Below are 25,750 nucleotides of genomic sequence, written 5' to 3' on the forward strand. Positions count from 1 at the left end.
CTCACTCTGTTTCTTGGCTTTTGAGATATCCCTTCTGTCACTACCGTATTGATCCTGGCCATCAGTTAGTGAAGACAAAAGAAAGCTGGTCTGTGGAATAAAGGGGAGCCTGACAAAAATAACCAAACAATGGTGTCCTTAAGTGAAGAGAAATTCTAAAGTTTCCTGTTGCATTTTTGCCATATCTGGCTAATTTTGTTTGCTTTAAAATACCTTAAATGACCACATATCTAGGGAATTGAGTCAAATTTTGAAATGTTAATTTCCGGTTAATATGAAGTGCTTCTTAAATTCTTCCTCAAGTTGTCTAGGACTACAAATTAGCTCTTGAACAGCAGTTTATTAGTAATTAAAGTCTAAGCTTCAGTGAGAAACAATTTAAAAAAAGCATTCAAGGTCTACCTACATAAGAGGCCAGTGAGTGATGTCCCTGAAACACTGCTTGGCCTTAGATGTATTTTTAGTTGAGAAGATGTAAACTAAGCTTAAGATAAAACTATGAATTAAAATAATTTTACTTGAGTCTTTGGGAGTTTCACACAGTGTTCTGACTCAAGATAAGAAATGAGACAGACTGTCTCCCCTTCTATTTACAGTTTATAAGGCTGGTTAGGCTCCTTCCCACCTCCAAATAAGAGAGAAATGAGACCATTGTTTCTAAAAAGTACAGAATAACCACATGTTTACTGTGGTGTCCCTCTGATAAGGGAGGAGAGGTTGAAAGGGGTGTCCTGGAATGAGAAAGCCTCAGCTGCTGAAAAGTTCCAGCCTCTTTTGATTAACTTGTATAGTTATTGCCAAACTTCAAAGTTTCTGCATGATGTCACTTTCCCAATAGATTTCTCAAGTTTCTACTTCTATATAGATAAGCATTACTATTCTACTGATGACCTTCTGAGTAAAATGTTGAATCACTCTGAATGATAAAGAAAAAAAATGGAAAAACAATTTGGGAGGGGCAAGAATGAACTATAAAACCAGTCAGTCATCTCTGCATGTATACTGGAGTAAGCCAGAGAGAAACCTTAGCTGTCAAGCAAACAAGACCTCAGTCTCAAAGGTATGGTAACTTTTCCTGTGACTATTTTTATGGGAAGTGGGGCTTCGTTTTCACTATGGTTTCTTACTAGTATTACTAATATTTTGAAAATAGAAATGTAGGGGAACATTTAGTGAGAAATCAAATGAGAGTTAAAAGGCTTTTGAAAGGAAAGGAAAATGTTTTAGTTTAATATTTGAACAGTTTTTAGGGTCAGTTCTTCACTTTTTTGTGTCACAGACCCCTTTGGCAGTCTGGAGAAACCTATTCTTAGAATAATATTTTCATATATATGAAATATAGCACATAGGATTTCAAAGAGAATAAACTATATTAAAATTAAATTATCAATTTTAAAAAAAGTCCTAAATCCATAAACTCCACATTAGGACTTTTCCCACTAAATCATTAAGAGCCAGAATGCATTCCTATGAATTTTTAAATCAAATTTATATTTAAGATGTTCAGTTAATTCCATGGGACAAATTAGGAGTTTATCTTGAAATAGCATCTGCTTATGGTTCTCTATCTAATAACTATAAATAATATGGAATGAGAGGAAAAGTGCTAAATCTCAAGTCACAGGACTTGGGTTCGAGTCTTTACTCAGGCATTTACTGCCTGTGTGGCTTTGCACACGTTATTTAACCTCCCTGGGCCTCGATTTCTCTTTCTGTAAAATGAGAGAGTTGGATTTGACAATATTTAAAATCCCATCTAGATGTGACTCCATGTTCTTATGAATGCTACCCAAATAAAACTGTATCTTTTCTTGAGAAGATATATCCTAGGATAAAGCAACAAAACTGAGAATAAGGAAATTTTTGTTTTCATTTGACTTCACTTTTAAACAAATTTGAATAGCTGAAGGTGCTTTGAATAGAGAGAATGAACTTCCATCAGTAACTTTCATCAGTGAAGCTTCATTAGTTTTTAACTTTCATCATTAACTGGTGACTGCAATGTGGAGGAGTTAGGGAATTTTCTTTAGAAATGGTGGTGTCAATGAGATTCCCAAATATGTTGATTCATTCAAGGAACTGGATTCATCATATAAGGGGAGAAATATTCTTACTAGTCATTTGACAGCACTGACCAGTTATTTGACTGATTGAACGGACCATTTGCTTCCAAACTATGGCTCCATATTGATCCATCAATTATTCTCCATCATGCAAAGTACCAAACAGACATAACTGAGTCTCTTTCTTCCTTTTGGGTGTGGATGAAATGTGGTGATTATTTGGGAGAAGATTTATTTGGAAAAAAAAAAAAGCCTGTTCATCTTGTTCTCCAGTACTTTATTTTGACTTCATTCTCCACGTGTTGCTATCATACAGCAACAAAAAATACAGAAGCCTTCCCACGACCAATATGGATCTAGGTTAAAGGGAGTGGAGCACTGAGCAGAGTTTGTAGCTTTTAGGGTTTGATCAGATCCTGATATCTGATAGCTTTGCCAAGGCTTAAGGGATCTTTTATCATGTGTGAGAACTGGCAGGAGCGGCAACAAATTGAAGCTATATGAAACCTATTTCTTCTCATTATTTCCAAGGATAATATTTATTCTATAATGATGTCTTTTCCAAGGACAACATTAATTACCAGCCAAGTGTTTATCATCTAAGGATGAAAGTATTATCATTTATTACACCATTGAGAAATTAACAACAGGTGTTTTCTGCTTCAATACCATTTGTGGTCCCTCGGTAACTAACTTCACTGGTACTAGCACTTAAGTCGAAAACTCCCACAAAAAGCAAACAAAGCGTCCACATTCTGGGCTTACAATGGCAGTAGTGACTTGGACATGTGGTCCTGACCGAGGAAGGGTATACTTTGTGTGGGATTACAAGGGACCTCTGTGCTCAAGCTCCTAAAAGTTTGTAGTTATTAGGTTTCCACACTTTATTTATGCAAAATAAATCTTTGTATTAAGACTTTAGATCATAGGAAGTGGTAGGGTTTATAGCCAGAAAAGACATTAGAGAACATTCAGTCCAATCTTTTTTATAGATGAGCAAACTGAGGCCTAGAGTACGTAATATGAATTACCTGTATTTCTTGGCTTAATATAACAAAAAACTCTTGACAAGGAGAGCTGTCCCAAAGTGAAATTGGGCAGCTGCAGGAAGGAGGAAAAGAGGAAATAAGCATTTACAAAATGCCTACTGTGTGCCAGGCACTGTCCTAAGCCCTTTACTATTACCTCATTTGATGCTCACAATAACCCCAAGAGGTAGACGCTGTTATTGCCTCCATTTGAAGGTTGAAGAAACTGAGGCAGACAGAAGTTAATTAAGTGTCTTGCCTAAGGTCACACAACTGGTAAATTTCTGAGGTCAAATATGAGCTCACCTCTTCCTGACTCTAGGCTCAGTATTTCCCATTCTTCAAGTGGGGCCTGTGTGGTCACTTGTCCAGGTTATTAATACCTAGTATTTATATGGCATTTAAGGTTTACAAAACATTTTACAAAAATTGTCTCATTTTATTCTCACAAACAATCCTGGCAAGTAGGTGCTTCATTCCCAGCTTACAAATGGGAAAACTGAGGTGCAGTTTAAATAATTTCCTGGGAGTCACAAAGCTAGCAAGTATCTGAGACAGGATTTAAACTCAGGTCTACCTTCCTTCAGGATTAGCACTTTTTCTTCAGTACCACCTAGCTGCTTTGTAGTCTAATGTGGAACAGATTCTGTAAAGGTAAGAGCTGGGCCAAGTGACCTCTGAGGTCCCTTCCAACTCAGATTCTATGATTCTGAGAGTGCCCTCTATTGTCCCTATCTCTACAAAAGGGAGCATAGACCTTGCTCCAAAAATAACCCTGTGAACAAGATTTGTAAGAAATTCTTCTTAAACAGAGATTTTATAATTTTTTTTTAATTTGTGGGAAATAGAGACACACAAAGAAGAATTTAAAGAATCACAGGACTTAGGGTTGAAATGAACCTGAGTCATCTTCTAGTACAAGATCTCATCCAATGGGTAACTGGTCCTCTTCAAGAACAAAGGACCACCACCACCACCACCAACAGCAACATCTAGCTTCTGTTGAACTCCTCAGTCAAGGGACTCACTCCCACATGAGGGAACAACTCTCCTTGTGAGGATTTCATTCCTTATTGAGAATCAGAAATAACTTCCCATGTTGGAAATTAAAAGGAGATTAGAGACATTACTTGCTGATTACAGAAAAGAGTAATAGAAACATAACGTTAGTGAAGCCATAGGGATAGGAACTAGATGCATGATTTCCTTGGTATAAGGTACTCCTGGATAAGGAAATTCCCTTTACCAATCCAGGTCAGCACTTTTTTTTTTTTTTTTTTGGTGAAGCGATTGGGGTTAAATGACTTGTCCAGAGTCACACAGCTAGTAAGTGTTATGTGTCTGATGCCTGATTTGAACTCAGGTCCTCCTGACTCCAGGGCCAGTGCTCTATTCACTGCACCACCTAGCTGCCCCATAGCACTTCCTTAGAGCTGCCTAGAACACTGAGAAATGCACACCACCAGGGTATATTATTGTGGTTATTGTTTGTCCTTCATTCTCGAAGAGGACCATGATATTGGGAAGGTGGTGTCATGATTTGCAAGTGGATTGGATTTATGTGAGAGAGGGCTGTGCAAAGTCACCAGCCTTACATGAATCCAGGTCTGCCTGGCTTCCTGGCCAGCTTTCCAGCTCTGTTTGCCTCAGTTTTCTCATCAGTAAAATGAGCTGGAGAAGGAAATGGCAAACCGCTCCAGTGTCTTTGCCAAGAAAACCCCTAATGGGGTCACAGAGAGTAGGACACGACTGAATCAGTATGATCTGCATGTTGCCTCCTAGCAGAGAGCTTAAATGATGACAATTCACTTTTATTTATTGCTTGAAAGTTTACATCACATTTTCTCCCTAGTAAGCCAATTTTATAGACCTGGAAGCTTAAGCTTAAGAGGTTGAGGTCACAGTCACACACCTAGCAACTGTCAGGCTGGGATATTTGCAAGATCTTCTGCATTCCTGGGACATTTTCCCCCATACCTCACCCAAGTTTTGTGAAACTTGTCACTGGAGAAATATTTCTTTTGGAAGATCAGTGTCCATTTCACTTGGTGTATTTGTATTCTTTAGTAATTGTAGGGTGGCTTTTTGCAAAAGCCATCATGTAAGCACATTAGCCATATAGTTGGTATAGATATGTTCACCAGCCAATATAGAGACACACTCCTTGGGCATGTGGAAGCATTCAGCCACACCTTGCACCATAGACACACCTAAGGTGTGTCTGTGTCAGCTGGTGAATGAATTGTCTGTCACATTTGTAAGCTTGCTAAGTGTGAGTAGGTATGTGTCTAGCCACCGGATGCCCTCTGCAGGGCTGGCCTTGGGGTCCATGCTGTGGAACGAGGCTACAGCTGAAATAATGTGAGAAAGGAAACTTTTTAGCACTTCCAGGGCTTAGCTCAGCAGCTGTCACATGTGCTGTTGAGTCTGTTTCACCATGTCTGACTCTCTGTGACCCCATTTGGGGTTTTCTTGGCTGAGACACTGAAATGGTTTACCATTTCCTTCTCCAGTTCATTTTACAGGTGAAGAAACTGAGGCAAAAAGGGTTAAGTGGCTTGCTCAGGGTCACACAACTGGGAAGTGTCTAAAGCTGGATTTGAACTCAGGAAGAGGAGTGCTTTATCCACTGGAGAGCATTCAGTTTGATATGGAAGCAACCTCAGAGAAGGCGTCTGAGACAATGCTGAAGCGGGTGAAGGGTCAGTCTGAGGGCAGCTCCGGGAGCAGGTTTGACTCAGTGAGAAAAGGAGAGATAGCAGGCAAATGGGTGGATGGGAATCAAGAGGAAATCAAATGCAAGCAGTCAGTACCTTTAATCAAGACTAAGTAAGCTAACATATTAACAACAAGAATGAGAACTCACATATAGCACTTTAAGGTCTGAAAAGTATTTTGTATCTGTTATCTCAGTTATCTCAGATATTTACAACAACCCAAAGATGTAGATTTTGCAGATGAGAAAAATGAGAATGAAAGAGGTTTAAGTGACTTGCCCAGGGTCACACAGCTAGTGTCTGAAGGAGGATTTGAACTCAGTTCTTCCTGACTCCAAGTCCAGTGTTGTGTTGCGTTCCACTTGCCTGGAAAACTGGGATAAGACATAATTTCAAAAAAAAGAGGAAAGAGAATGAAAACATTGAGTTTGAATTTGAAGGTAAAAGACAGGAGGTGTGACATGAGAGATTAGAGTTATCTATAAAGCCATGAAGAGCTGGGTTCATATCCCACCCATACTGGCTGTATGACCCTAGGCAAGTCACTGAACCCATCTTGGCAACTCTAAGACTATCAGCTTCAGAGAAAGAGTTAACTTGTATGATTTGTATTGCTGAAGGGAATTTCCTCCCAAAGGAGTTCCCCAAAATCAATGAAATCATAAATCCAGTCTTCAATTTCTTTGAAAGTGAAGGGTACATTGAGAGGAGGGAGTATTATGTATTTGAAACAATCTCCATGAGGTTTCATAATGATGGAGAAATTGCATATGTAAGCATTTATTAAGAAATCATTTACTAAGAAATGTTCTGTAGTTATAATGGAGTATGACTATTATCATATGTCTGATCAGAGCATGTTCCATGTAAACATTAGATGCCTGTTAACTACATAATCCTGTGAAATGAAGGCCACGCCTCCCCCAGGGACCTCTCTTCATGGAGGGTGATGACTAAGGGCCAACTGGAGTAGTATTGAATCATTATCTGCACTCTATGTAGACAGGAGATCATTGAGGGAACACCAAGCCATGGGGGTTGATGGGGAGGATACAGGTTCCAGGGAGGCCATTATGTCCAATGTTCTTGTGTTAACTTCTACATCTGGTAATGGATGTATGTTTTCCCAGGTTCCCTTGATTTACTGACTGCTTCAGTTCTACTTCAGGTGTGCATATACTATTGTTTTTTATTGGCCATGCTGCTCATATGATCAAGAAATGTTGGTGTTTCTCCAGGGCTACTAGGGGAAAATACCATCTCCTCCGCTGAGCATTTAAAGCCCTTCACTATCTGAATCCAGCGTCTCTTTCCAGATTCATTACACATGGCTTCCCCTCAAGCATTGTCACACACTATCATAATCTGGTCAGCTGGACCTATTTGCTGACCCCCATGATTGAAATGCCCTCCCTCCTCACCTTCCTGTCTTGGAACCCTGAGCTCCCTTGAGGGTTCAGCTCAAATGCTACCTCCTATGAGGCCTTTCTTGATTCTCCATTTCCTAGGGCACTCTGCCCCCCCCCACAATTTTTTTTCTTACAATTTATTTTGTATATATTTTGTACTTTCTTTGATACATACATGTCAGCTCTATGCATGAAAATCCTGACCCTGAATGATGGTAAATCTATAAAGAGTGATTTTTGGTAATATTCCTTTAATACTTGAACACTTCAATGAATGTGAGACCTGTTGAAAGGCCCCATGGTACCTTGCCAAGAGTGCACAATTCAGTCAGAGGATCTGATTCCAAATTCCAATGCCACTAGTGACTACCTGGGTGAACGTCTAAGTTTCTCTTTGGCATATATTGTTTCCATTTTGTCATTGTGTCTCTGGCACTTAGCATAGGACCAGGCCTATAGAAGACACTTGATAAATATTTGTAGAATACAAAAAAAAAAAAGGGTGAGCCCATTGCTCACCCTTGCAAGCAATGGTGCCTCTTCTGATCCCAAAGTAGCATAGGTGACGCACGTCCAACCTTGACAATCTTACCCACTGAGGTGGGATGGGAAAAGTACTGACTTTGGAATCAAAGGACCATCCTTTATAGGCTATCATTCAGGGTCAGAGTTTTCACATATACAGTTGACATGTGTGCATCTAAGTAAATATAGGATTTATACAAAGTAAATAGGAAGCAATTTGGAGGAGATAGATTAGTAACTGGGAAGAATCAGGAAAGGCCTCTTATAGAAGGTAGCACTTGAAAAGATCCCTGAAGGGAGAGCAGGGTTCTAAGAAAGGAATGTAAGAAGGGAAGATATTTCAATCAGGGGATCAGCAAATAGGCCAGTTTGACTGGATTTCAGAGCTCATGAGGGGAGTCGTGTGTGATGAAGCTGGAAAGAGAAGTTGGAGTCAGAGAGGATCCAAATCCTGGCTCTGCTAGTATTTACTACCATTGTGACCTCATTTCATTTCTCTGGAACGCAGTTTTCTAACCTACTAAATTGGGGGGGCTAAACTAAATGAACCCCAAAGCCCCTTATAGTGCTAATCCTATGACCCCACGAGCGGTCAAGAAGGCATCATGACTCTGTCTGGTACATGTAGTACGTTGATATCACCAACACCAACAATGAAAAAAATCACCTTTTGAGTTTTCTTTCTCTCTCATTTCCTTCCCAGGTTGCAACAATGGAGAATGTGCAGTCAGCAAACACAGAATTTGCCCTCAACTTTTTCAAGCACCTGAATCAAACAAACAATAGTCAGAATGTCTTCTTTTGCCCTTGGAGCATCTCGTCCACCCTAGCCATGATCTATATGGGTGCTGAGGGTAATACAGCTGACCAGATGGCAGAGGTAGGTTTGGCTTCTGGTGTTTTCTCAGGGCTGTAGGATTTACATACAGTGACAAAGCCACTATCACCTTGTAAGAAGGTTAAGCTCAATGAAATAAAGCCAGTGATCATAAAATACTGATAAAGTAGAACCCTATTGTTGCTTACCCTATGATTACAAACATTCAGCTACATCCAGGGATGTGCTGGGGCCAGCTTTAACCTGCTTATGAGAGCCAGTTGTTAAATTTTCAGTGTGAGTGTTTATACCTCAGATTTTGTCAAACACTGTAAATTGGGGCCTGATTTCTTGTGTCGTTGATTCTTTGTACTTTAGAAGGAGAGGAAGAAAATGTTAATAATGCAGATTAAACTTAAGAAGTATGTCATCTGGAACTTTTTTTTCTCAAAGAGCTAGTTGTCAAACATTTACCAATACATCCCCAGCTATAGCCATGTGCCCTGAAACATGTCAACTAATACAAGAAAAGCCTGACGTTGAATAGTTAGCCCATGAATAACTTTTTAAAAAATTTCTTTAATAATTAAGTGTTTTAACTAATGTGAGATGCATTGAGAAACAGAATGCTACAATGTCAAGAATGCTCTATTTGGAGTCAGAGGACCAAATTTCAAATTCCAGAACTGCTGTTTACTCTCAGTGTGACCTTGGACAAGTTTGTCCACTTCTCTGGTCTGCAGTTGCCTCCTCTGTAAAATGAAGGGGCGTAGAGGGTTTCTTCCAGTTCTAAGCCTATGATCCTCTGATCTCCTCAGTTCAGGCACTCCATTCAAAGCTGCATGCAATGATGAGGAAAGCCATTTCATCCATGTCTTTTCATCCTGTTGCTTGGGTCCATGAATATAATAATATTTTTCATTTTATAGCACTTTATTTTGGGTAAATTTCTTTTATTATTTGTTAATGTTATATTGTCATGAAAAGTGCCCAAGATATTGAGTCAGGAGACAAGGTACCAATTCTGCAGCTAATGATGTGACCATAGGCAAATCACAACCTCCCTGGACCTAAACGTCCTCATTGGTGAAAGGAGTTGGTATACAGATGACTTCTCAAAGATTCCTCTTTGATTCCATTATTTGACCCTTCTCACCACCTTAAGAAGCAGGGAAGGAATGTAGCTTTACATCCTCTTTACTGAGAAGGAAGCTAGGGTGAACTCTAAGCAAAATTCTGACAATTTTGTTTCAGGCTCATTGTTTCTTTGTCTTGGTGAGTGGATACAGACTTAGGTAGCAAACTTGGCCTATGCACAGAGAACAGGGGCATGATCAGCTTAACTACCACATGTTGTAGGGCATGGTTTGGATGACTTGGACAAGTTTAGAATCAACACTACTATTTTCTGCATTAGTGACCCAAGCACAAACATTACCTCATTAATAGTTTATCGGCCATTTTTAGTCATATCTAACTTCGTTATCCCATATGGATTACCTAATTAACACATTAATAATTGCAGATGCACCATGAAACTTACCTATTTCACTCTTTCAACTGAAGGAATAGATTTTCCATCTACACCAGATACATTTCCAATTCAGCCCTGTTTCTTTCCTAGAATATAACATACTGCTCCTGAAAAATAATTTCCCCCTGGTATACAGTGACCCATTTAGAATGGACCCTACCCATCTCATTGTGTTGAAACTTAATCCTTTTTTTGCGTTTGCTATAGGTTAAATATAGGGAATTGCAAAAAAGATCACTTGCGCAATATCCCTACACTACTAACATTGTGTAATGTCTCTTCCCTTTTGCCCTTTTTTGCCCATAAAAAAAATAAAGAAATTCAACAGAAAATAATGTAGGTTTAAGTAATATCAGGGTCTTCATTTTCAATGTTAAAATCAGTCAGAGTAAAATATGTACAATTTTAAAATCTCGAAAAAATATTATTGTTACCTTTTTTTAACCATTCATTTTTTTCCTTAACCTCTACGGCACACAAGTGAGTCAGTTGTGTAAACTGTTTTGTTTGCTTAAGTGTTTTTTAGTGCATTGTATAACCTTCTCCACATTCATAGCCACTATCTTTCTATTTGAGAAAAAAAAGTGAATTTCCTTCTTAAGTCTCATATTGTTTGTTATAATTTATCAATGTTTGCATGCTTTTTAGTGTTATCATTTACATTATTGTATTCATGCATCTTTTTCTTGGTTCTGCTGTCTTTACTCAATCAGAACAAGTTTTAAGAAGGGCAGAGAAAGTACTGAATGAAACAATCTAATGATTAAAAGGAAAATAAGGTTCTGTAACTAAGTTAGCCTTAAGCATTGGCTCAACTTGGACATGCCACAACCTCTGTCTTACAGTTAGTCAGTGATTACAAAAAGGGTTCGAGATCTTTGGGACAAACTCTGGGAGAGAGGCATTTTTTAATTTCCAGAAAAGAGTTATTTTTACATTTGAACATCATTGGTCTCATTTATTCCTTACAAAAGAGAGAAAGGGAGTTTTTTTTTAAAAAGCCCACTGAGTATATAACTTTATGGAAGCAGCAGAGGAGGAGAAGGGGCAAGAAAAGTTTGCTCTATTCTTAGGTTTGGGGCCTCGCAGACTTAGAGAAGATTTTGTCCTGTGATGGGCTAGGGGCCAACTCAGCTACTGTTGACTTATTATTCTTCTGAGCATCCAGGGACTTTTCTTAATATACTTTCCATGTGGCCCAAGAGAATTCTGATTCCAGTCAGGAGCAGTTGCTCTTCTGGGGGAGTGTTTCTTTTGTTGAACCAGGAAAAGGAACCCAAGAGGAGAGGGGAATAGGACCAGTCCCAATGCAAAAAGCGGTGGGCCAAAGTCTATAAAGTGTGATTTGAGCACAAGGGTGTGCAAGATAAATGTTTAACAATTATCTCTCCAGGAAAAACAAAATGTACCCACAGCACACTTTTAAGTTTAATTTGCCTTATTAATATTTTTTCATGGCTTCTTTAAATTTCAACAATCAACAGAATAAACCAAGCCCTGATTTGTAGCATTTGCTAATTTCTATGGCGTAAATGCTCGCACTGAAAATTTAACAATTGTCTCTCCCCAGTTAAAGTTGGCTCCAGCACATTCTTGTTGGAGGTCCATCAAATGTCTCCCCTTGACATGAAAAAGCTCCATGCCCCTGTCTTCCAGAGCCTGGAAATTCTCATTATCGAAGTTACACAAGTGTGTTAGATAACTAAAGTAGCCCTGCTCTCCCCACCAAAAAAGGCTGTGGTTAAACTATCAGTCATTTATTCATTGTGCCAATGAATGAATTTTTCAAATTAGTTACTTGACCTCTGGGTCCCTATCAGGAAGAACAGCAAGACGTATAGGTTTCCCTGGACAGTTGTGAATGCTGAGGGTTCAAGTGCTTCAGTGGGACCTGGGTGAGATGTGAGAGGAGGGGGCTGGCCAGAATGAGCAAACCTCTAGGGATTGGACAGCTGGTTTCAGCTTATAGGAGGCAGCCCTAAACATAAGCTTTGTCTACTTTTCTTAGGACCTCCCAGGAGTACAAAAGGAAAATGAGTGTTAGATGTCTGTGATTATTTTCCTAATACAATATTAGGTTTAAAAAGAGAGGAGTAAACATTAAGTTACAGAGGAGGATACCATTAAGCAGATTGTCTAAAAAGACAGTCCTGTTGGTGCCTAATACACAATGTGCTTCTTTTTCTCTGGCTCCATCTCTCTTCTAATTCTGATCCCAGGTACTTCAGTTTAATAATGCTGGAGGAGATGAAGTTGACGTGCCTCATGCCATACGCAAGGATATAGACTGTGGGATGATGCAGCAGATCCAGAGGAAACACTACCCTCTGGCCATTCAAAAGGTACTTTGAGTTCTAGCCATGCCACATCTTGTTTGTCTCTCCAACCCTAATTCTCCCTTTTCCTGCCCGTGATTCTCTTTCTTCCTTCTTCTTCCTTACCGTTCCCCTTCCCTATCCATATCCCATCCACCCACTGGCACAAAAGGATCACAGAAAATGCTAGAACGAAGAAACCTTACACATCATGTTGTCTGATGTCCTCATTTTATAGCTGGGCAAACAAAGGCCCCAAGAAGTAAAGTAGGATACAAGGAAGCGGTGTGGTAGCATAAAACAGAGAATTAGATTTGGGGTTAGAGGACCTGGATTTACTTTCCATTTCTGCCACTTATTCCCTAGCTGTGTAATTTGGGACTGTAAAAAGGGAAATAACAAAATTATGCTACTTGCTTCTACGATGTTGTCTTGTCGATCAAACGTGACAACGTAAGCAACAAACCATGAAGGTGAGAGGAACTGTGGCTTAGTGTATAGAGAACTGTCTGAGAGCCAGAAAGATGTGGGTTCAAGTCCTGCCTCTGACACATACTGGTTACATGACCCTGGGCAAGTCACTTAACCTTTTAAGAGTTCTAGGGGCAGTTAGGTGGCACAGTGGATAGAGCACTGGCCCTGACGTCAGGAGGATCTGAGTTCAAATTCTGCCTCAGACCAAACACTTGATACTTACTAGCTGTGTGACCCTGGACAAGTCACTTAACCCCAACTGCCCCCCCCAAAAAAAAAGAGTTCTAGGCAATTTAAGGGCAGCTAGGTGGTGCCACAGCCCTGGAGTCAAGAGAACCTGAATTCAGATCTGGCCTTAGACTCTTACTAGCTGTGTGACCCTAGGTAAGTCACTCAACCCCAATTGCCTCCAAAAAAAAAAGTTGAAAAAAAAAGTTCTAGGCAACTTTTAGAATGATAAAGTTAGGAGAAGATAACTAACTTACATCAGTGTGAGTCTCCTCATTGAGGAGTTCACTGTAAATACTGATGAAAACCCCAGTGATAATCCCTGTGTTCAAGCAGAATATAAATGTCCTTTGGCCTTACCTGACTTGCTCAGGATACACGGCAACTTCATAGAAGCTACAGGACTCTAGAGTCAGTTTCTGTAATTAATATTTACATAAAAGCTCCAGAAGGACTGGAGTCCTGTTTTCTTTACGTATGTATTTCCTGTAGTCCTCAGAATATTGCTTTGCACGTAGTAAAGCACTTAATATATGTTCAATACAATTACTGATAGACAAGCAGGACGTTGGCCCCATTGCCTTAAGGGTTGTGTGTTTTTGTGGTAGATAAAAATTAACAGACGTTATTTTGTAATACGAGGTTCGAATTAGGAAACAAAACACTTGTGCACTTGCCGAATTACATCTAAAATGTTGCATTTTGTTTAAAATAGGAAAGGCCAAGAAATATTTTTACTCACATATCCAATGACATTTTGATGAAATATTTTAATGCACATATGCCCAAAGGTAACTCATTCTTTGGAAAGAAAAAGAAAGGCCAAGAGATAACTATTCACATTTCACTGAATGTGATTCATCTTAGAACTCATAGAAAGTTAGACCTGGAAGAGTCTTTCAATCTAAATAATACAAATGAGGATCATCTACTCTTCATTTCATAGATGAAGAATTGGAATCCTAGAAAAGCTATTGCTAGTTTGTGACACAGCCTGGGTTAAAACCCATGCATGTCTCCTGATTCCTCTAGATCTTTCTACTATGTTGACTGTGGTCTTAGATTCTAAAAGCTGGAAGAGACCATAGCACTCATATCTCTCATTTTAGAGATGAAGAAACTGATGGACAAGAGGCAAAGTGGCTTTTACAGGGTCACATAGGCAACAAGTAGCATAGCCAGGAGCCAGACCCAGATTCTAATGCTATACTCTTTCAATCCGATATTCCACTGATTCCTAGTCAGATGAGGTGGCTTGTTTTGAAAACAATGGCTTTTGGGAGAGTAGAAGGCTAGGACTGTTAACATACTCTGATAGTTAAGTCTTTGTGGGTCCCAGAGTATTTTGTAGCTCAGGGATTGGTAAAAGAAGTTGAGATTCTTACGGAAATCTAGAAAGTCAGGGTGCCTTAGACATGGGGGAGAGGAAAGGGGCCCTCTCTGCACAAAATGTCCTTGTTTTCTGAATCTTATGTCCTAGAATCATAGACTTAGAACAAGGAGTCTTAGAGATCTGACAGTCTCATGTCCTCATTTCCTGATCTATGTAGATCAGGAAACTGAGGCCCAGTGAGAATAAGTATCTTTTCCAAGGTCACATGGATAACATTCAATCAGACAATTAGCATTTATTAAGTGCCTGTTTATGTGCCAGGCACTGTGGATACAAAGAAAGGCAAAAGATATTCCCTGGGTTACTGTGCTATAAGAAATGATGAAAAAGAGAATTTCAGAAAAACCTGGAAAGACTTATATGAACTGATGCAAAGTGAAGTAAGTGGAACCAGGAGAACATTGTACATAGTAATACTGTACCATGGTCAGCTGTGAATGACTTAGCTGTTCTTAGCAATGAAATGATCTAAGACAATTCCAAAGGACTAGTGATGAAAAATGTTTTCCACCTTCAGAGAAAGAACTGATGAAGTCTGAACGCATATCAAAGCATACTACTCACTTTCTGTATTTTTTTTCATGTTTTTTTCCCCCTTTGGGTCTGTGTCTTCTTTCACAACATGACTAATATGGTAATATGTTTTGCATGATTGAACATGTACGACTTTTGTCAAATTGCTTACTGTCTTGGGGGGATGAGGAAGGGAGAGAGATAATTTGGAACTCAAAATCTTATAAAGAAATTGATGTTTAAAATTGTGTTAGCATGTAATTGGGGAAAAATAAAATATTTTTTGAAAAGATAATCTCTGCCCTTGAGGACATCATAGTCTAATAAACGAGATAACTTTCAAACAACTATATGCAAACAAGCTATATACAGGATAAATGGGAAATAATTAACATAGGGAAGGCACTAGAAAGACAGAGATTGGGAAAGGTTTCAGGTAGAAGGTGGGATTTTAGTAAGTGTAGAGCCCAGGTGTTCTGGATGCAAAGGCAGCATCAAATTCCCTCTCCCATTTTTTATGTCAATATTTCAGCTGGCTAAAAGATGTTTACAGTCCCTGTCTTTCTCCAATGCTTGGTCTTGGCTAGACAGATTAGGCATAAGGACAAGGTGGAGGTGCTCTTATAAGCATTTTGATGATTATAACCAACTCCTGTGGGCCTCCTTAGGAATCCTTAGCCATCATCACCTTCCTGAGAGCCTTAACATGTTGCCGCTGACCCATCTCTGGGAATGCTAGGCTTTTTGAGGCAGCAGAGTGTGCTCTGTAATGCATTGCTTCAGGCAGTGGGGAGAGCCCTAGATTTGGAATCAGAGGACCTGGACTCCAATCCCAATTTTGCAATTTACCATCTGTGCAACACTAAGCAAGTCACTTCCCTTCTACGGGCTTCAGGTTCCTCATCTTCAAAACAAAGTGGCTAGATGAAAAGACTTCAAAAGGAGGCAGCGTGAGATAGTGGGGAAAACACTGATTCTGTAGTCAAAGGAGCTGGGTTCAAATCCTGCCTCTGTGTAATGTTGGGCAAATCACAACCTCCCTGGATCTAAATATCCTCAGTTAGGAAATAAGAAGGCAGACTAGATGGCCTCTAAGGTCTCTTCCAGCTCTAGATCTGTAATTCTTTGTAGCTTAAATGTTGTGATTCAAAAAAGAAAGGAAGGAAGGAGGGAAGGAAGGAAGGAAGGAGGGAAGGAAGGAAGGAAGGAGGGAAGGAAGGAAGGAAGGAGGGAAGGAAGGAAGGAAGGAAGGAGGGAGGGAGGGACGGAGGGAAGGAAGGAAGGAAGGAAGAAAGAAAGAAAGAAAGAAAGAAAGAAAGAAAGAAAGAAAGAAAGAAAGAAAGAAAGAAAGAGAAGGAAGGAGGGAAGGAGGGAAAGAAGAAAAGAAAGAAAGAAGAAAAAGAAAGGGAAAGAAAGAAATATATTCATACCCTCGAGTTTTCTGTGCTTGCCACAGAACTGGTAGAAATGGCCCTCACCTCCCATAGACTGCTTGGGGCATCGATCCTATTTATTTATAGAGACCTCAATCTGAGAACTGTAATTTATAGGCAGCTCTTTGGTATTGTATAAGTAGATCCTCCTGTGTCAGGCATATTTCTTAGTGGAAACTGGATCACATCAGAAAAGGCAAGAGCTTGCTTAGGCTACTTAGCACTTCAATGGGGTATAGCTTCAGGGTACTTAGAGGCTCCCAAGGGATATAAAATAATTTATGTGGTTTTGAAAGAGTTCTAATTTTTATTTTCATGGGTGTCATCTGTCCTTGTTGCATCTGACTCAACATTTATCCTATATTATACAGTAAGATCCCGAACCATAACTTCAGTGAGCATATTTTCAAACTTTATTTCATTGTTTTATATTCTTGGCAAAATATATTAAGGAAAGATAGCTCTGAAAAAATTGTTAAACTTAAAACTTTCTGTTCAACTGAAGAAAAGGCATGGAATATATTAAAAAGAACTTCTTTTCTTCTTTCCCTCCTTCCTTTTTCTTTCTTTCTTCCTTTTCCTTCTTCTTCTTCCTTCTCTTTTATTTTGAAAGGCACAAGCTGGAAACAATACCCACTCCTCTTTCAAAACTCTCAGCGCTGCTATCAACCAACCTTCAGATGATTATCTTCTTGAAAGTGCCAATAAGCTCTTTGGAGAGAAGTCCTCAGGATTCAAGGAAGTAAGTGAAATCCATCCAACAGAGATTCCTGGTACCCTGGGAGTAGGAAAAGGAAGAAAAAAAAAAAGGAGCCATATGAGACATGTTTTAGGGAAAATTGATAATTTTGGCCTCCAAAAATTTTGTTCTAGTCAAGAATTTGCCTGAGAAACTTTCAACCTATTTGGCTCAGTATTTTCTATAGAGTCTTTTCATTCAACTATAGGTTAGACTAATGCAAATATGTCAGATAATTTTCCAACTTTTTGTACTTGAGTATTTCTAGGTTATCCTAGACAGTGTAATATAATGGGTAAAGAAGCCCAGAAGCCTTGAAGCGCAGTAGACCTGGGTTCAGTTTCTGCTTCTGATACATATGGGCTGTGGAATCTTGGACAAATCTTGGACTTAACTTTAAAATACTACTTTCTAAGTCTATGACTTGTAGGGAAGGTCCTAATCTGCCTTATAGAGGGTATTTCCTCACCGGGCAGTTGCCCATAAAAATGAAATCACAGGTTCAGTCCCCATCCTTTTCATATAATAATGGGTAAATTCAGCAGTTTCATTTTATATTTAACATATCATATTGATATTTTCATTATTTCTGTACTTTGGTATGGAAAATATCAAAATCATCAAATTGCAGAAAAATTAAAAGGCCTTTTGGATTAATAAATTCATTTCATACAACTAACAATTTTTGTAACCATGCTATCTAGTGACTAATGTCCTGGCAGACATACTTAGATGTAATTTATTTGGAATGACTCTATTTTGCCTTTGTTTTTGTAAGCCATGGTAGAGCCTTTTACTGATATCACAGTTACAGGAAATAAACTCTGACATTCTCATGTATTTAATTGTAATAAATATGACTGAAGAAAGCATGGCTTTCTAAGCCTGTAAAGTAGGTGATTAGAGCTCCACAAGATTCTGTAAGGATATCTTCTCCCCATGCCCCCACACTCCCCTTGGCAATGGCAGCTGGTAATTGGATACCTGTGCCCACGTTGCTCCTTCTGATTGTAGTCATCACACATGGCAAACAGTAAGGGATCCAGAAGGGCATTGTTCTCACTTAGCTCTAGCTATCCTTTCTCCCACCATACACACAAAGTCTCCCTTCCCCTCTTGAATGCTGTGTCCAAGGCAATCAATCAAGAGAAGCAGCTAGTACAGTGGAGAGACTGCTGGGTCTGGAGTCAGGAAGAACTGAGTTCAAATCCAGCTTTGGATACCTGCTAGCTATGTGACCATGGACAAGTCACTTACCCCTTCTTTGCCTCAGTTTCCTTGATTATAAAATGTAGATAATAATAGCAACTACCTTCTAAGTTTGTTCTGACAATCAAATTAGATAATATATGTAAAAGCTCTTAGCACAGTACCTGGAATATAGTAGAAATCATATTGGTATTGCTGTTGATGAGGATAATGATGATGATAATGATGATGATGATGTTACAGCCAAAAACAATGACTGGAGAGTAGATGGGAAGGGGGCAAGAGGAAGAAGATATTTCGATTTCTAGGGGAAAGATCTCTGTAGCTACCTTCCCAGCATACTACCTGCTTTAAGGCAGTCTTTGCCATCCTCACTTCCAACCAACCTTAGCAGATATTTGTTATGTAATCTTCGTAGCTCCTGATCTTGAAGACAGGTCCAGGATTTGCAGTTATGTCTCTAGCCTGACCAGGTAAAAATCATATGAACCTTGAGATGTTCTTGCTTTTAAGGAATACCTGAGGCGTTGTAAGGAATATTACTTTGCAGAGCCACAACCCGTTAACTTCAGGGAAGACGCGAATGAAGCTAGACAAGAGATCAACTCCTGGGTTGAAACTCAGACAAAAGGTAGGAAAATCCTCACAGTGGTGTCTTTCTAATTAAAAAGCTATGACTCAATGACTCAGTGACATTTTTATACATCCTTGAAGTTGACTCTCACAGATTTCCCCGAGTAAAATGTAAATTTCTTTAGAGCAAGGGGAGTTTGTTTTTTGCATCTACTCAAGCACAGTGTCCTGTTCTTAACAGGGGCTTAATAGAAAGGAAGGAAGCAAAGAAGGAAACAAACATTTATTGAATACTTACTGTTGTGCTAAGTGCTACTATACCACTTTCACAATTGAAAAAAGTGCATTTATAATTTAGATGTTGTTGAATTTAGAAAGTAAACTTCTTGCAAGCAAGGATCATCTTGTTATTTGTATTTGTTTTTCTGGCCCCCAGCTTAGTATCTGGCATATATTAGGAGTTTAATGAATGCTCAGTTGATTGGTTGAATTGAAAAACAAAGACTAAGCAAAGATACTAGAGTGGTTTCCCATGTCCTTCTCCAGTTTATTTTACAGGTGAGGAGAGTGAGGCGAACAGGGTTAAGTGACTTGCCTAGGGTCATACAGCTAGTACGTGTATAAGCACATATTTGAACTCAGGTCTTCCTGATTCCAAGCCCAGCGCTCTATCCAGTGTACCACTTAGCTGCCCAAAAAAGAAACACGGTTGCGTTTTAAAATTTACTTCTGCATTTAAACTGTTATAACATGTTGTTTTGGTTGAAGTATAAGAGAAAATGTGGCCCACACAGATATGTAGATAGAAAAGGGAGGAGTATTTTAATATAAAAATAACATCTTAATATTATTATAAAAATAGTGTTGACCCTGTGGAAGAAATTTTAAAATGAGTACTTCTGTGCTTTTGGAATTCATAAAGGACTGAGATTATTTAGCTTGGAGAAGGGAATGTTAAAAGGTGACTTGAAGGTTTTCAAACATGGCATGATAATGATGATTTTCCATTTCCACTGAGGCTAGAACAAGGGGGCAAAAGGCTTAAATCACACCCTGAGTGACTTACGTGAAATATGAGGAAGGGAAATTGCAGAAATAAGCTTAGAGACATTTTTTTAAATTTCGTCCCTTCCTAGATGTTTAGCTTCCTGATTAGATGACTGCTAATTAGTCACCTAATCATTTATACTGGTGAGCTATCTCTTATTCATCCCATTATAATCCCACTTTCACTGCCCTAATCCAGGATTTTATCTTTTATGGCTAATATTCTATCTCTGACATTGGTGACAAAAGATGAATTTTGGGAGGTAAAGGCTGTGCTCTTGAATGAATTCTCACTCCCTCCTTTCTAGGTACCCTGTTCCAACCACAAACATCTGGGGACACAATCTTCATTGTAGTTAAAGTTGCCTTTCCAAATTGGATGGAGAAATAAAACCTTAAAATATTTTTTTCTCATTTTATCTGGGATTTAACAAACTTAAAAACAAAACAAAGCAAAGCCTGGAGAACGTCTTTGGTTTCAGGGGGTAGGAGAAGGGTAATGTCAAAAGGTTTGCCAGATTTAAACAGCCTCTTTGAATTTGATGGTACTACTCAAGCGAACACAGCTACTTTATCCTCCATCTGCAGGCTGCAAACATTTAGCATCTTCCAGTTACCTAGAAAGACAAGGTGAGGTGGCTAGAATTACACACCAGAAGCTCACTATCCTTTACAAACTCACAGACAACAAATCCCTGCACTACAAATGCAGGCCCTTAGATTTCTTTGGGAATTCAACAAATAAACTATACTCGAACGAGGGCATCATTACATACAAAGGTGTTGCCCATAATTGTACAGGGCTAACGCTGGTCCATAAATTTATTTTATTGTTTTTTTTTTTGGTGAGGTAATTGGGGTTAAGTGACTTGCCCAGAGTCACACAGCTAGTGAGTATTATGTCTGAGGTCGGATTTGAACTCAGGTCCTCCTGACTCCAGGGTCAATGTTCTATCCAAGGAGCCACCTAGCTGTCCCTCCATAAAAATTTAAGAATAGTTTGCCACCCCCAATACTCAGAATTTCCAAAGTGCATGGAGTAAAACTCTTTCAAACCATGAAGACCTAGCAAGAGAAAACAAAACCATGTGGAAAGAGGATGCACACCCTCCGAATCCTGCCACTGGAATTGTCCTTTGTTTTCAGTGAGTCTAAGTAAGATGAATGTGTGTTCCAATACTCTTATTTTATTACAAAAGACAGTCATTTTAATAACTTTCATGATAGTCCCCAAAAATGTTAAATGCAAAAAATAATGGCAAAAGAGTGATTTGTCCTAGAACCATTTCTATCTGAACTCTAGAAAAAAGATAAGAATGAGATGATGATGATTATAATAATTCATTAAATGTATATCCTTCTCTACAGGTAAAATTCCAGATCTGTTACCTGAAGGATCTGTGAATGATGAGACCAGATTGGTCCTGGTAAATGCCGTTTACTTCAAAGGAAAATGGAAAACTCCATTCCAAAATAAAGCAAAGAGACCACAGCCTTTCCGAGTGACCTTGGTATGGAAAAATATGATAAGATTTCACATCACATTATTATAACCTACAGATTGGAAAATGGACTAAGGCAAATTGGCTTCTCTGTTGATTTTCCTTGACTTGACTCATGCCTCCCCACACCCCTATCCCTGAAAGGGATTCCCATCTCCTTCCCTCTGACTGTTGAAATCCCCCAATCCCCTTCCTTCAAGGACCAGTTAGGTGCCATATTTTCCTTGAAGCCATTCAGGATCCTTCCAGCTTGAAGCAATCTCTCCTTGGAGATTTTGTTTGATCTGTCTTTTGCAGGCTTCACAGGAGTTGGAAATAGAAGTAGCCTCTGATATCATCTAGTTCTTTCTACAGATTTGACACCTCCTGATACGTGTTGTAGCTATTTGTATATATTTCACTGCTCCTATCAGAAAGACTATAACTGCCTTGAAGGCAAGGTGGTATCCATTAAAAACAAAAGAAAACTAAACAAAATGTTGTACTTCTAGTACTTGTTATATAGTATTTTTAATGTAGGCAATTAATTATGCATATTGAATTGATTTTAATTTCAATCTTTCAAGTATTGTGCAGTAAGGGTCAATCAACATACTAAGTAATGGTAATAAATAAGACATTTTGTTTATTCTATGAAAAGCAAAAATTTGTCCCTTCTTAAATCTGAGTCTTCATAAAACTTCCCAATTTACCATCTCTAATTGACTGCCTCTAGTTAGATCATAGTTTTCTTGACGTCTGTAATAACATGCTTCATTTACATGTCAGTCCAATTTCACATCCCTTTTTATCAGTTTTTTAACTGGATACATTTTGGTTTGACACAACAGATACTGCTCAACAAACACCCAGAAAGATTCCCCCACAAAGAACTCATTTCATCATTATGACAAACAGTACAAGTCACTTTTCAATTTTCTAGTTCTCTATTAACAGAAAGGCCCCATGACCTCAATCATTTGGTATCCACATTGTCACTTGTGTTTGACTGGAGTTTTGTGGTATCAATATGTTGTCTTTGTTTACATAGTTGTAGTCTTTGTTCATATATTCTTTTAACTCTCTTTTGTTCTCTCTCTTTGGGGGGGGGGGTGTTAGGCATTGGGGTTAAGTGTCTTGTCCAGGGTCACACAGCTAGTAAGTGTTATATGTCTGAATCCGAATTTGAACTCAGGTCCTCCCGAATCCAGGGCCGGTGCTCTATCTGCGGCGCCACCTAGCTGCCCCATTTTGTTTACATTTTATGATTCTTCTCAACTCCCTCAGAGCTTCTAGCAAAATAATATTTTATTATGGTTATATGTTAAAATTTGTTTAATCATTCCACAATTTTTTCTCAGCTTTTTGTCATTGCAAATAATACTGCTGTGAATATTTTGATATTCCGATGGGTCTTTCCTTACTGCCACTAGCTTCCCTCAAGATACAAACCCAGTTTTGAGATTGTTAGGTCAGATTAAATGAACAATTAAATAACTTTTGTTTCATAGTTCCAACTTTTTTTTCCAGAATGGTTAGATTCACAGCTTCACCAATAATGAATTAGAATAAATGTCTTCTTGTAGCCCCTCCAACATTGAATTTTTCTGTGTTTGCCAACTTATGGGTACAAAGTGATACTTCAAAGTTGCATTAATTTGCATTTCTTCATATGACCATTGATAATTAGCAATTTTTCTTTCAAAACCTATTCAATAGTTGGCATGTATATAGCACTGTAAGGTTTACAGATCATTTTACAAATATCTCATTTTATCTTCATAGTAACCTGGGGAGGTAGAGGCTATTATTATTCTCATGTTGATGGTAGTCAGTCATCTGTAGGGTGAGGGGGGAAGAAATTTTTTTTAAAATTACATGATATCTTTATTATATATTTAAATGAAACAGCAAGTTGTATATAACAGATTTGCAGTTACATGTACAATCATAAATTAAAAATAAAATAAATAAAACATTTTTTAAAAGATACTGATGTACACAGAAGTTAAATGACTTACATAGAGTCACACAACTAGAAAGTATGTGGTCTGAGGCCAGATTTGAACTTTGATTGTCCTGACTCCAGGTCCAGCACTCTATCCACTATGACACTTGCCTATGGAAGAATATTTCCTAACTCTGCAAGCTTGTATCAAGTCCCTAAAGGTTCTGGACTTTCATCAGAGGTGTATAATGAAAAGATGTCTAATGTTAGAAAGTGTTTAATTTATATGCCAGTTCTCAAATATCCTATTTCTCTTTGCCATACGTTAGACTGAGCGTAAACCTGTACAGATGATGTACCTTCAAGATAAGTTGCACATTGGCTACATACAGGAACTGAAGGCTCAGATTCTAGAACTCCCATATGCTGGTGATGTCAGCATGTTTGTCCTGCTTCCTGATGAAATTAATGACTCTTCTACTGGGTTGGAACTGGTAAGGAAATGAAGACTTTAATCAGTAGTGGCTAATGCTAAAAGTATTTTTCATTAGATTGGTCACATCTATTCCTAGGAAATGTGCGCATGGAGATGTGTAAACAGTGCTACGTGAAAAATATTTTTACCTGAAATTCTTATCCAAAACATTAAATAAAATGCCTTGAAAAATGCTGCAAATTCCATTTTACTGCAAATATTTTTACAAGGCTACTAAATCTCATTTTCATTCTCATGATGACTAGGCTAAAATCATTTCAAGTAGAAGAAAAACACATTTTTAAACACTGGAACTTAATGACTTAAAAAAAATTGATATGCCTTGTGTTTATTTTTATTCCTGCAGCTAGAAAGAGAAATAACCTACAAAAAACTTAATGAGTGGATCAAAAAAGTCACAATGGAGAGTAATGATGTTCACGTTTTCCTGCCCAAGTTCAAGCTGGAAAAGAATTATGAACTCAAGTCCATCCTGCAGAGCATGGGAATAAAAGATGCCTTTAGCATAAGTGAAGCCAATTTTTCAGGAATGTCAGAGAGAAATGATCTCTTTCTGTCCCAAGTGTTCCACCAAGCTGCAGTAGATGTCAATGAAGAGGGCACGGAGGCAGCTGCTGGCACCGGGGGTGTCATGACAGGGAGATCTGGCCACGTAGGACTGCAGTTTGTGGCTGATCATCCTTTCCTTTTCTTTATCAGGCATAACAAAACCAATACTATTCTTTTCTTTGGCAGATTCTGCTCCCCCTAAAACGGAAACATTCTGTCTTTGCACAGGATCTTATACCACGAGCAGCAAACCTCAAAATTGTTATCTAGCAGCACAAAAGCCCAGAGGCTTTTCATCATGTTCCTGTTTCTTTGAGCAAGTTTTGTAGATTAGAAATGATTAACTGCTCTAGTTGCTTTAACAGAAATAGAAAGGATGATTTGAACACTTGAAGCGGATGAGCATTGGCTTGACTGTTCACTGTTATTTTATTGTAGAATATAGTTTTTACTGCATTATTTATTATTTTATAATATCATATTTTATACATATTAACTGCCATTTATATGAGTATAAAACCAATGAAGCCACAGTCTGCCAATAGGAAAAATGGCTGCTAATAATGCATTCAGTCATTATTCTCTGCAATTAATGGTTGGAAAATATCCTTCCTCATCAACTCAATTAGTGTAACTAAAATGTACAAAGAAAAAACTTTTGAAGGAAAATTAAACTATATGTTAATATATGTCATATAGATTTCTAATATCTGCACAGAGATGTAACTGAAATGGCAAAGCAAATATAAATAATGTCAATAAAGCTATTTGTTATATTTCCATTAGACCCATGGGCATTAAGAATGTAACTTTTTTTTTTTCAAGTAAATAGGCAACAAGCATTTATTAAATCCTTACTATATACTAGGTATAAGTAGTTGTTGGCTCAGTGGATAGAACACTGGGCCTGGAGCCAGGAAGACCCAAGTTCAAATCCAGCCTCAGACACTTCCTAGCTGTATGACCCTGGGCAAGTCACTTCACCTCAGATTGTCTGAAAAAATAGATCCAATGGCTCCATTGGAGAAGGAAATTGCAAACTATTCTAGTGTCTCTGCCAAGAAATCCCCAAATGGGGTCACGAAGGGGCGGACATGACTGAAACGACTGAACCCCAACAACAAAATATGCTGATCACTGTGCTAAGTAGTAAGTTTATATAAACAAGCGAAAAAGAAAGGCAGTCCCTGCCCTCAGGGAGCAAACATTCTAATAGGGGAAGGGAATAAGCATTTATGTTGGCACTTATTATGTGCCAG

At 38.5% G+C, this 25,750-nt stretch overlaps 1 protein-coding gene across 1 annotated transcript; it reads left to right on the plus strand.

Annotated features, from left to right (window-relative positions):
- Window positions 1-909: 909 nt before the first annotated feature.
- On the plus strand, window positions 910-25,278 carry SERPINB2 (serpin family B member 2). Its single transcript, XM_020995781.2, has 8 exons — window positions 910-1,060; window positions 8,446-8,622; window positions 12,313-12,435; window positions 17,063-17,191; window positions 18,911-19,028; window positions 21,386-21,528; window positions 23,776-23,940; window positions 24,289-25,278. Exons 1-8 carry the CDS (start codon window positions 965-967, stop codon window positions 24,691-24,693), a joined length of 1,356 nt encoding a protein of 451 aa, XP_020851440.1. The 5' UTR covers window positions 910-964; the 3' UTR covers window positions 24,694-25,278.
- Window positions 25,279-25,750: the final 472 nt, after the last annotated feature.

Source organism: Phascolarctos cinereus, unplaced genomic scaffold (genome assembly GCF_003287225.1).
Source record: "Phascolarctos cinereus isolate Bilbo 61053 unplaced genomic scaffold, phaCin_HiC Scaffold_4;HRSCAF=312, whole genome shotgun sequence".
NCBI classification, from domain to species: Eukaryota; Metazoa; Chordata; class Mammalia; order Diprotodontia; family Phascolarctidae; genus Phascolarctos; species Phascolarctos cinereus.

Bases quoted from the DNA above. Each gene is read 5' to 3' on its own strand.
- SERPINB2 (XM_020995781.2), top strand. From the start codon at position 965: ATGAACTATAAAACCAGTCAGTCATCTCTGCATGTATACTGGAGTAAG. The intron at 8,623-12,312 runs GTAGGTTTGGCT...TTCTGATCCCAG, and splicing joins CAGCTGACCAGATGGCAGAG to GTACTTCAGTTTAATAATGC. The intron at 19,029-21,385 runs GTAGGAAAATCC...CCTTCTCTACAG, and splicing joins GGTTGAAACTCAGACAAAAG to GTAAAATTCCAGATCTGTTA.